The 12,795-nt window shown below is 38.8% G+C and overlaps 1 protein-coding gene, 1 long non-coding RNA gene and 1 pseudogene across 2 annotated transcripts; all 3 read right to left on the bottom strand.

The window, feature by feature from the left end:
- Positions 1-1,772: 1,772 nt before the first annotated feature.
- LOC122019583 lies at positions 1,773-3,163 on the bottom strand (annotated as a pseudogene).
- Positions 3,164-5,805: 2,642 nt separating this feature from the next.
- LOC122019582 (SPX domain-containing protein 1-like) lies at positions 5,806-6,162 on the bottom strand. The gene has a single exon (XM_042577037.1). The coding sequence runs from the start codon at positions 6,160-6,162 to the stop codon at positions 5,806-5,808; it is 357 nt and encodes a 118-aa protein (XP_042432971.1).
- A 931-nt stretch (positions 6,163-7,093) lies between these two features.
- Positions 7,094-8,070, bottom strand: LOC122020715. The gene is made up of 3 exons (XR_006122302.1): positions 7,799-8,070; positions 7,504-7,689; positions 7,094-7,137 (listed from the first exon to the last, which is right to left on the bottom strand). It is a non-coding gene; the product is annotated as an uncharacterized LOC122020715 (long non-coding RNA).
- Positions 8,071-12,795: the final 4,725 nt, after the last annotated feature.

Genomic DNA, 12,795 nt, shown 5'->3' with positions numbered 1-12,795 from the left:
TTTCTTCAAACAAAATGAAAGCATAATAGCACACTAGCTCCAAATTGGAAAAGAAAAAGAAATATTTGTTTACACGGAGCCCATGAGAGCACTGGGCTCTATTGGGATCTAATGCAGTTGAGCAAATAGAACAGAACCAAAAAATATGCAGTGAAATGATAGAATTTTCTGAGTGAAGCTAGCCTAATTTAGGAACTGACAGCGACCAAATAAATGATTTTGATGCAGAAAAGAAAGACAATATGCCAAAACATGTATTAGTGAAAGATTAATGTTGCCGACCAGAAAAAAGAAGTCTTTAGATGAAGTCCCGGAAGGATTCATATAAATGATTGTTGCTGAAAGGAGGAATCTTCTGGTAACTAGAAGAGAGATTATAGCACAAGATTTGTTTCACTCTGCAAAATCACTGTGATTAGCCACACAAATACAGTCGAAATCTAGAGAAAGCATCAGCTCGAACAACAACAAACCCTGAGCTTACACTAGACACCTCCAGAAGAGAAGAAACAGATCGAGAGGTGGGAACTTGTGGTCAACACGAAAATGAGAGATCGAGAGGTGGACACCTCCAAAAGAGAAGAAATCAAACCCTATTCACCGACAGCAGCGAACAACACAATCTACTCTCCTTCTTCCTCGTCGGCTGCTGCCTCCGTCGCCGCCGCCGTTGCTAGCGTTGGGCAATATCAAAGTCAGTCAAATTTGTGAAAATAGTTCTTCACTTGAAAAATGGTAAATCTATATAATTAGCATCACATAACACAGGGGTAGTATACAAGTACTACCAATCTACCATTAAGTATAAAAACTGTAATATGAAATCCAAATCAACTGAACTGGTTAAGAATGTTAGAAATACAAGCTTAACCTTTTTTATCCCAATCAAATTAAGCCTATCATCATTGCCAATTGCAAGGATAGCCTCCGCAACCATGTTTGCAAAAAACTCCTTCTCACCACCAATTAACTTTGAAGAAAGTGTAGTAGCTGCACATTTAGCCAGCAAGGATTTCTTCTCTTCAAGACTTTTTCCCTCTATGCTTACGGCAAGATCTTTAATTTTGTTGATGGCCTAGAAAATATGACATGTGATCTTTTTCCCTCTTTTTATGACTTGTGATTTTTAGAAGTTTCTAAGATACATTTTTAGTATGATAAGAAAGGTGATCTTTAATTTTGTTGATGGCCTAGAAATATCTCAAACATTTCTTGTATGAACAATTAGTTTTCTACACACTGCAGACTATTACAAAGAGCACTGTGATATATAATGCAAGTAAATATTCAACATCTTCATGTTAATCCCTAAAATTTTTACCTACTTTTTCAAAATGCCTTGCAGAAATTTAAGATGATCAAAAGGCTCTTAGAGTTTGAAAATTCTTGAGTCTCTGATCATTTTACACTTCAACCACAAACTACCAAGTCACCATTTTGTTGTTATTTAACAGTTTCATTGGTGAAAGAGTAAAATAACAAGACTTTTCATATCCTAGGGTATTTTGAAAATCCTAGAATTATAGTAGGCATTTTTAAAAAGCAATCAAACCTCGATGGTAAAATGAAATTTCCCTTAACATATATAGGGACTTACTGAATCTTTGAACAACCAGATCATTAGCAATGAACCTATAGTTTAGTAACCTTGCACAAATATTTCAGAAAGGATTGAATAATGATGTCACAGCAGTAATGTTTAATGGCAAGAAGATAACAAAAGCATATATATATATATATATATATATATATATATATAAAGCAGAAAGCTCCTATAACTCACATTTCTTAAATGAACCAGCAAGACAAGTTAGTCTAGATTTCGTATCAGCCTCAGCCAAATGATTTGGTTTATCTTTAGCAATCATCCTAGCATCCCACACGCGTATCATACCATCTGAGGATGCAGAAGCAATCATATTTGATTCATCAGAAGTCTCGGACTTGCTTCTATTTTTCAAAACAACAAGTCCTTTCACCCGAGTTGAATGTGCATTTTCAAAGCTATATGCGATTTCCCCACTTCTCATATCCCCAGAGCACTGAGACAGCGGTCCTCTCCACTAGTAAACATCACTCCATTCTGATATCATGTGGCATAAGTAAAAACTCATGGGCTATACTAATATGGAACATATCAAAACTTAATCTTAACATGTAAAAGACATTACACCAGTTTCCTCAAATTGAAGAACTATGCGTACTAGAAAATATATTGCAGTGCAAGAACTAATGAATCAGCTTTTATATGGGTGTTATACTTATTAGCATCCTATTATCGAAGACCACATAATATGATAATCTAGAGAACATTCACCAGAGCAATAATACATCAACCAGAAGTTCAACAAGCCTTCTAAGATTCGTCTTGCAACTTAGTAATCCATCAAAATTTCAAATCGCTAGTACTGTCTTGCAATTAGCAAGCTGCAAAATTTGGTTAACCACATTGAAGTACAAGCACATAGTTTAAACAAGCCCACTTCCTGTTCAAGTGAAAATTCACTGGTGTGTTCAAAAATAGCTAATAGGGAAATTGAACCAAATTGCAGTAATTCTGAACTATCAGTAGGGAAACTGAAAACAGAAGATTGATATCTGATGTACTAACACTTGCTCTTGTTCGATAAATTTCAAAGAAGATATGCCTAAATATAACTCTAGCAAAGGACATGGAAAAGATTCCCCGACAAATATCCTAAAAAGAGGTGAAAATCTTGATCATTAGTATATCTAACTAAATAGTAGCAAAAGGGCGCCATTAAAGAAACAGTAAGGGTACCTCGGCAGGAGCGATGCAAAGTACCCTCTTCTGCCCGTTCAATTCACGGATCATCTTCGCGTCCTCTGAGTCATGCACTATAATCCTTTCCTCTGACACCGTGAAGAACCTTCCCCCGTATCCGCAACCATATCTCACGATCGAGGCCGCACGGTCGAGCCGGCAAGAGAAGCTCTTTCGGCCTCTCACCAGATTGATTAACGCGAGGAAAGATTCCCTACCGACCGTGATCGCAGCGCAGCTAGATGGGTGGACGGAGAGATCCATTACGCCATTTCGGTAGACGGGAATGATCTTTAGGTGAAAGAAAGGATCAGTGTTGAAGATGCACACGGAGCCATCGTCGGAGGCGGAGAGGAGGTTACGGGGTAGGCCGGCAGGGAAGGAGGGAGAGAGGAAAGAGGGCAGCGGTGAGGTTCCTGCAAACTTAGAATTTAGAAATAAAAGGCACGATTTGATCGTCTTCATTGGATCGGTGGAACTTAGTATCACCTTTCCCCCTAGTCGTCTTCATCTTGCCTCCCTCCGCCGCTACTACTCTGAAACCCTAGAAAACAAGACCAACTCGTCACCTCTCCTTTCTCGAAATGCGAAGAAAGGTTCCTCTTCTTACCCAAAGGGAGGAGGTGGAGGAGATGCGTCGTGAGTCAATCCTGATCGGAAGAGGAAGAGGCGTCAATCTAAGAAGGGGAAGAGGAAGATGAAACTGAGAGAGATGGTTGGACGGCCTAGGCGAGGAGGACGGCGCGATATAGGTTTAGGTTTGGAGGGAAGAGTGAAGTGTTGCAAATTTTGGCTAAGTATGGGTGGGAAAAATAAATTATTTTATTTTATCATAGACACCGGGTTTTAAAAATCGCTGTTAAAATCGGTGTCTATTAACGAAAAAAAGGCGCTCATAGATATCGGCTTAAAAAACCGATGTCTATGAGCGAAAATCTGCACTTATAGACACCGATTTTTGAAAAAATCGATGTAAAATACTCAAAGACATCGGTTTTTGCTTAAAACTGCTATTGTTCCACCGATGTCTATGAGGGTTTTTCTTGTAGTGGTAGGTCAACTCGATGACTTGATCTCATAAGTCATGGATATGAAGATATCAATTTGACACATGGGTGTGCATTGGAGAATGTATACTACATGACCCGCCATGAGAAAGTATCATGGATCGTTATATGAGTGTCATATACTTTCTCATGTGGCTATTAGTATGACTATTAGTCCTTGGACCTGAAGTCACCATGGTTCCCTACATAAGGAGTTACATACTTTGGCTTCGTCAAACGTCACCCGTAACTGGGTGGACTATAAAGGTGATTACTGGGTATGTAACAAATTATGCGGAGGGATGTGAGTGATGTAGATGAGATCTATCCCTCCTATATGATGGGAGTGATATCTTGGTTCTTGATAGAGTGAGACCACTAAGTGCATGGACATGCCCAAATGAGTCGATATGAGATATTGAGCTCATTTGATTAGCGTGAGTCCACTTGGAGTTCAAGACATAGATTGATTCGAGGATGACACGATCTATGCCTCATTTGATCAATCTAGATATCGTAGATAAAAGGACATTGTCACATATTGTGAGAGTCACAATTAGTAGCCACGAAGGTAATGTTGGATCTCAACATTCTTGTAAGTTGGGTAGCAATGATATATTGCTAGATGCCGCTCATTGCTTATGTTTCTAAATAAGATTTAGAAACATTGCCAACGTTGCAAGAACCTATTGGGTCACACACAAAGAACAAGTGAATGGAGATTAGGTTCATATGATGAACCAATTGGATTAGGTTCATATGATGAATAAAAAATTAGATTAAGAGTAATCTAATTTAGGCTTTTTGAGTTAGACTCAATTAGGCTGGATTTAACTCACCAAGGAAGATGAGTGATCAAATTTGACTTGACCATATGGAAGTGGAAATATCAAGTTTGACTTGATGCCACCTCATGAAGGATAACTTATCCTACATGGCATGGCTAGCCAACACATCCTTGCCAAATCATCAAGGGAGAGCAAGATTCCTAGTGTGGCCGGCCATATGAATGGAAGATTCATTGGCCGCCCAAATGAATGCATTAAGATTCATTGAATGCAATTAATTGCATTCCTAGTGTGGCTAGCCACATGAATGGAAGTTTCATTGGCCGCCCAAATGAATGCATTAAGATTCATTGAATGCAATTAATTGCATTCCTTGTGTGGTCGGCCATATGAATGGAAGATTCATAGGCATTGAATCCATTCATTCATTTTGTATCATCTCACTTACTTCTTCCTTGCTCCTTCTCCTCTCTTTGCTGAGAGCTCCAAGCAAGCCAAGAAAGTTAGTGAGTTTATCCAAGAAGAAAGGTATAGTGATAGTCACATAGAAAAATAAGAGGAGCGTTTGAGATTATATCTTTCTCTTTTCTCCTACCTTTCTTCCAATTCCACCCGAGAGCTCTAGGGAGTGCTAGCACACTTGTGGTGCTCTCTTCTCCATCCTTGAGTGTTAGAGAACCACTACAAGAAAAAAGCCTAACAACAACGGTTTTTCACCGTTGTCGTAGCCTCTTTCGGACTGTTGTTAAAGGCCGTGTTGTTAAAAGGGGTGCCTAAAGACAACAGTTTTTAACCGTTGTCTTTGAAGACAAAGACAACAGTTTTACAACGGTGAAAAACCGTTGTCTTTTCCTTCAAAGACAACAGTTTTTCACCGTTGTCTTTGAGCGTCTACCTTTAATAACAGGGTCGTCAACAACAGTTTTAAACTATCTACGACAACGGTGAAAAATCGTTGTCTTTTTTAGATAAAAAATAAAAAAATTAATACACAATTTTTCAATATTATAAATCATTCAAAATACTAAATTTCAAAACAAAATTTAATATACAATTTTCTAACATTCAAAAATAATATCTATAACATTCTGAAGAAATTTCATAAGCAACCAACAAAATTTCATAAGCAATCAACAAAATGATAACACTATTAAAACAAAGGTAGAACAATATAACACGAGATTTTCTAATCTGCTTTGACTGTTGAACTTTTGCTCCTAATCTGTTTCAAGGACCTCAGCGCTGCTACGGTGCTCTTCATGTATAAGCTCTGAATATATTTAATCTCCTCCAACTCCGGAACCCTCCCACCTGATTGTGCCGGCTTTGGCACTCCATTTTGTCCTTCGCATTCTGCTGAAATTGACAGGTTGTTGCTGGGGAAGAGGTGGTCGAGCATAGCCACACACTCCTTCACGAGTTTGTATAGGAGATCAGTTGTAAAGAATGGCTGCTGCAGCACCTTTTCGATGAAGGGCTGCCTGATAAGTGCTCCTGTTCTCTTGTCATACTTCTTCAGTATTTTCACTAGACATGAATTCATCACAACAAGAATAATAAACCATCTAAATGAGTGCACAAATTTAAAAAAAAAAAGAACCAGAAGAAAGGACAGGACAGTTAATCAATAACACTCAGATAATTGTAAACTATAATTAGGCTCTGATCATGACTATGCTAACATGAGTTTCCTTGTTAACAAATTGAGAAATAATGGTTTGGAGAAATTAACAAACAAGACATGTAATATCTAAAACAAATGAGAGAGTTTGATACCTAAATAAAATCAACCTTGTTCAGTCAATGTAAAATCAATTAAACTGCATTGGTAGTAGGCAAATAACATAAAATTTTCTGTTGTGGAAATTATAATGAGAGTGGATTGATTGTTTCACTAATGACAAGAGAAATATTACTGTGTGATTTGAAGAAGAAATCCAAACATCTATTCTGCTGAATGCTAATTTATCATAACCTAGCAAAACAAATTTACCAAGCTACTCCAACGCCCTTCTTAATCAATCTGATCAATTAGTAAACATGATTGTAGAATAAAACCCATAAATTGCCTCTAAAGTGAAAGTGCTAAGTTTATACTGGATTGAATGTAATTCATACACCATATAGATTGTTTGCAATGAAAATTACAAGCTCCAAAAAAAAAAAAAAAAAGGTTTGGAACATAAAGGGATATCAATCCATCACAACTTAGATTGTTTGGAGGATCCACAGAAGTGTATTAATTTACATGTTAGAATATTGAAAATAAGCTACAGTGAAATCTTTAATGTGTACCATGGACTACATAAGAATAGATCAAGAAAAAGTTGAATTCTTGCGGAAACCTACCCGTGTAGTTAATTACGTGATCTTCTCCTTAGCCTTTACTTTCCTTTGAACATTCTTCCTTGATAGTGATCTTCAAAATTATATTAATTGTCAAGATGCATGCTATAAAACTGTTCAAACAATCACTTAGATAAAGTACAAAAAATCACTTTGTTTGTGCTTCAAGATCCTACAAAGATTGAATTGCACATGGCAAAGATGTCGTCAGCCTGCAAACTTCTCGCTTAAATCAATTCCAAACATGAAATACTAGTAGTGATATTGAACTATTTTTCTAGTTGTCAGTCTTTCTTGCAAAGGATGCAGTTTAATTTTCATTGACAGATAACATGTTGCATAAATACTTGACTAGCTGTAATATGAGTATGAAGTACTCGGGGATTAACTGTTGGAGTTATCTTTCAAATGTTGAATTAATGGAGAAGGACCTAACCTATCATAGTTTTCAAATAAAACATCTCAATAACCTGGGAAATGATGGGATAAAATGATTATCACGGCAATTTATATTAAACAAAAAGAGATTCCTACTTACATTGCAGGATAAGCCTATGAGTTTTTTGAATTAGATGATGATGCAGATTGACTGCCTTTTGTTTCCTTGACATTCTCTTTCATATCAGGACAATCTTCATTTTTTGGGTTCAAGGTACTTGAATCCATCTTCTGGACCTCCTCTTTTGTGTATATAAAAATCTGACGGACCATAGCACAAAATTCCCTGCAGAAAATTATACAACACCAGTTGTCAACATATCCACTTTATACATAGAAAATGGAAGATATATATACATAAGAGAAGAACATTAGGAATATAGAAGCATGCTTACTGCCAAGGGTCATCTCCAACAAGCATCATATCATCCTCATTATCAGTAAATACAATCATCCAATTTTTATTTGGGGCCATCAATTCTCCTTTGAATTCAAATAGCTGATCTAACTCCTCGATCAATTGGTCATAACCATCAAACTTTGTCAAGTCAACAGATCTTCCAAGTGCAACACCCTGCTTATGAACTTGATATCAAAATGGAAACAGAATCATCTTCTCCAATAAAAAAGAGGTACATTCTATAACATGACATTCTTGATCTACTAAGGGACTGCATGGAGATGGACACTACACATTAAGTCAAATCTGAAAATGTGATTTAAAATCATTGGATCTTGCATATACACCAAAATTCAAAAAGCAAAGGAACTAGAAAGATATTAATCAGTCAGAAGTGAAGAACTAAATGGATGTTACTGCAAAAGAGAGAAATCATTTGATTTTAATGGAAGTTATCAGTTCTAGAATAGGCAGCATAAAGACTGTTGAAGAGTCAAAGAGAAGTGGAGGGGATCGTCTTCGCCGTCGGCGGAGGAGGCGTCAGGGTGCTTCTCGGTGAGGGCGCGGTGGGGGAGTTGTGGCTGGCGGTTGAGAAGGCGGCATATGTTTTTTGGCCGGACGGATCTGTAATAAATGATCACACAACCAAACTCAACATCCCAAACAATGTATACAATCAAGTCCACACAAATCTAGCACTAAAAACAACTTACCCTCGAGCCATATCTGATATCTCTCTCGGAGGGCTCGGGAGGTTATTGTGGCGGTGAGCTGGGACAGAGGAATAGGGCAATGCCAACACTAGAGTAAAGATCAGTTAGAGCAAACCTGGTTCGATCGTCGAAGCTGCGATGTGTAGAGAGGCGCCGCAGGAGGTTAGATCTAGGGTTCAAACCCCTCTTAACCGGAGATCCACCAATGTAGGGTCGGCGACTCTAGGAGAAGAGAAATCTCCGGATGGACTCCAGTGATCAGTGGAGAAGAGCCTTAGCCGGCTGTGGATGCTTGGTGCTAGCGCGATCGATTTCCTCGTGGTTCCGGCGTCGGGGAAGAGTTAGGGCTCGGCGACGGCAGCTATGGCGTTGATCGGAGCAAGGCACGACTCAATGAGGCTTCAGCCGGCGTTGAGTAACTCTTGGCTGGTGGTTATATATGCAGGAAGAAGAACTATCGCGACGTCGATAGGCGGCGAGGATCAGCGTCGGGTTGGGAAGGAGGGGAAAGGGGAATCAGCAGTGGTGACCTAGCCTCACGCAAACAAAAAAACTCTTTGTTCGTGAGTTTTTTTTCGTGAAGTTAAAAAAAACTATTATTTTTTTGGGATTCAACAACATTCAATAGACAACAGTTTAATAAACTGTTGTATATTATCATGTAAGCAACGCTAAAAGACAAGAGTTTTCTAAAACCGTTGTCTTTGACATACATTAGACAACAATTTTTTAAAAATCGTTGTCTTTGACATACATTAGACAACAGTATTTTAAAAACCGTTGTCATTTAAAAAAAATTATGGTGAACAACAACGATTTTCAATAAAACCGTTGTTAAATGGCAAAAAGACAACAATTTCTCGAAAAACTATTGTCTATTAGGTATGGTTAAATCTAAAATTTCTTGTAGTGAACACTTCTTGTTCATGTGGATACTACTAGAGGTGTGTACGCTTGAACACACTCGAGATCCGAAGGATCTTGGACGAGCGGGATTTGCGAAGAAGGTATAACACTCACCATGTAGATTTAAAGTAGATTGATCTAGAGTAGGAAATAAGTACAAGAATTTTATTAATTTTTCTCACGGATCCATGGCTAGCATTCGGGGTTTCCACAACGCAAAAAATAATTTTTGCAGCTCAAATTGCTAATAGTGATATCAGAGCCACGTGCGAACTTGTACTTGTTTCTATTTTTGTTTTATGAAAAAGTTTTATTTCTGTAAGTCTCTGTGATTTTACTAATTTTATGATTTTTTATGAGTATTTTTCTCGTAGAAGTGAAGTAACAAGTGTTTGGTCACTTGTAAGCTTCAACAACCGAGAAAAACCTTCCGAAACGGCAAGGTCTCGCCCAAACAAATTTATTTTGTTTGGGACAGCGACTTAAGGTGTTGTAGGATTGCTTAGGAACACTCACGATGGTTATATCGCGAGTAGGGGTGCTGCCCCTAACCCCGCAAGGGGCTTTGTTTCGTGATTGCGCCCGAAAATCGCTAATCAGAACCGTCGGGAAGTTGTAACTCGTAAAATAGATAAATTAGTAGTAAAATTATAGAAATTTATATAAAATACATAATTTAGAATTATGTGTGATGTTGTGATAATCATGGCCCAAAAGACCCAATACGATTGGCTAATAATGTGTTGTAATTCATAATATGGCCTGTGCGCCATCTTTGTGTCGTGCGTGTTGTATTTGTTACGCGACCTGCGTGTCGTGCCCTCTCTTTTATATTCTGGTTTTAAAATAGTTTTAGACTCGAATGTAACTTGAGTTTCACATTTGTAATGTATAAAATTGAAACTGTGGAAGGTTCACTCAAGGAGGAGTTACAAGGAGGCTGAAATCAACACATGGTGGTCAAAGAAGGCGCTTGATGAAGCGGCTAACCCTAGGTTGACCATCCGATCTTCTCATTAGCTTGAGAAGATCATAGTAGGGCCATGATCTCATCACAATTTAATTAAATAGTTAATATAAATATATATATATATATATATATATATATATATATATATATATATATATATATCATTGCTCTTGTATGTGATGCATGCTAATTTATTGAAATTAGTGCCTTTATGCGTATTTGATACACATCCTCGATTAGATTAGATCATAATCGAATCAACTCGAAAAATGCCTAACAAGTTTTGATACCCATCACTACCTCGATCATATGTTGTTGTTGAATCTGCCAAAGCAGAGCAAAGCATTTTATCTTGGTAGGGTGCGGAGGGACAACCTTGGTCCCGCCTATCAAAGCTTGGGCGAGAACAAACTCAATTAGATTGAGTCAAACTAGTTACCTCAATTGGATCAAGTAAACTATAGGCATATTCCAACCATTGGAAAGATAGGATAAAGTTCGTATTTATACTAAAACTTGGGCGATTTAGCCAAAGCTAACTCAAGTTTCATTATAAATGAGGGTCGTTATTCTATAAACAAGAGTTGCATAGAGATGTAATTGATAATTAGTTATCTACCGATCATACTAGGTCTTGGGCGATTTAGCCAAAGCTAACTCAAGGCGTAGTATGATGTGGATCTTGTCCCACGAGTATTATAGTTACTTGGTGGAATCTAGTAGTGTGGTTTGACCACATCCATGACTTGATTCTACAAAGACCCTATAATTCAGTGGGAGCATCATTTAGTTAAAGGCCGAATTAAATGATAAAAAGGAATATGATATTTACTTTCTACTTTAATTTCTGTTGTAGATTGTCATGACGTCAAATACGAACTCTTTCTCCCTGCGTTCTGTCCTTGAGAAGGACAAGCTCAATGGAGCTAATTTCCTAGACTGGTACAGGAATCTGAGAATTGTTCTCACACAAGAATGTAAGCTGTACGTTCTGGAGCAGCACATTCCGGAGGCACCTCTTGCCAATGCGACGCGAGCTGACCGAGATGCTTACAAGAAGCATCAAGATGACACATTAGATGTGTCATGTCTCATGCTCGCAACCATGAACTCTAAGCTTCAGAAGCAACATGAGTTGATGACTACTTATGATATGGTTGTACATCTTCGTCAACTATATCAAGGATAAGCACAAGATGAGAGATTCGAGATCTCTAAGGCACTATTTCAGTGCAAGATGCAAGCTGGGACTCTCGTAGGTCCATATGTACTCAAGATGATTGGGTACATAGAAAAACTACAGAGGTTGGGATTTCCACTTGTCCAAGAGCTGACCACTGACTTGATCTTGCAATCCTTGCCAGAGGGTTATAGTCAATTCGTCATGAATTACAACATGAACGAAATTGATAAGCCACTACCTGAGCTACTTAGCATGTTAAGAACTGCTGAGCTCAACCTTAAGAAGGTTAAGCCTAACTCTATTTTGATGGTGAACAAGCATAAAGGCAAGGGAAAGCCTAAGGGTAAGGGAAAGTCCCAAGCCAAGGGCAAAGGGAAGGTACTAAAACCTAAAGGAGGGGTTGCCAAGGATGCTACCTGCTTCCACTGCGGTCAAACTGGGCATTAGAAGAGGAACTGCAAAGTATACCTGGAAGTGTTGGGACCGAAAAGTAGCTAGAGGGGGGGGGGGGTGAATAGCTCGTCGCGTGCTTGTGTGCTTGGCGTTGCTTGTTTCTTCTGAGATGCGGCAGAAATTACAATAAACAAACTATAACAATGCTAACAAAGTAGATTTACTTGGTATCCACCTCCAAAGGAGGTGACTAGTCCAAGGATCCACACACTCACACACACCTCCACTAATGAAACACTCCTTTTCGGTAACTACCGAAGGCGGAGAAGCCCTACAAGACTCTCAATACAAGAAGAAAGGAAAGGGAAACAAAATACAAGTGCAAAGCTTACAATGAGTACAGAAAACCCTAACCCTAGCTTCTCTCCTTGGCTTTGATCCGCCTCTTGACTTGGAAAACCTCCAAGATCCTTCAAGAACTGGCGATCTGAGCTTTGAGAGCGCTGTGGAGGATTTGGCAAGAGATCTGAGATGAAACAGTGGAGAACTGCCGAAGGAGACGCCCGCCTGTAGCTCAAATACGACGCAACGGTCGGATCCCGATCGATTCGAAAACTCCCAATCGATCGGGGAGGCTTTGGATCGATCCACGGATCGATCTAGAGCGCCTCTGTGCTCTGGAAAAATGCCTGGATCGATCCACGGATCGATCCAGTGCTTATCGCACGAACCAGCAGCGTCCCAATCGATCCACTAATCGATTGGGACCTCTGGATCGATCCACTGATCGATCGGGACCTCTGGATCGATCCAGAGGCTCTCTGTTC

Source organism: Zingiber officinale, chromosome 9A (genome assembly GCF_018446385.1).
Source record: "Zingiber officinale cultivar Zhangliang chromosome 9A, Zo_v1.1, whole genome shotgun sequence".
Taxonomy (NCBI): domain Eukaryota; kingdom Viridiplantae; phylum Streptophyta; class Magnoliopsida; order Zingiberales; family Zingiberaceae; genus Zingiber; species Zingiber officinale.
This window is presented reverse-complemented; position numbering and strand designations above follow the sequence as displayed.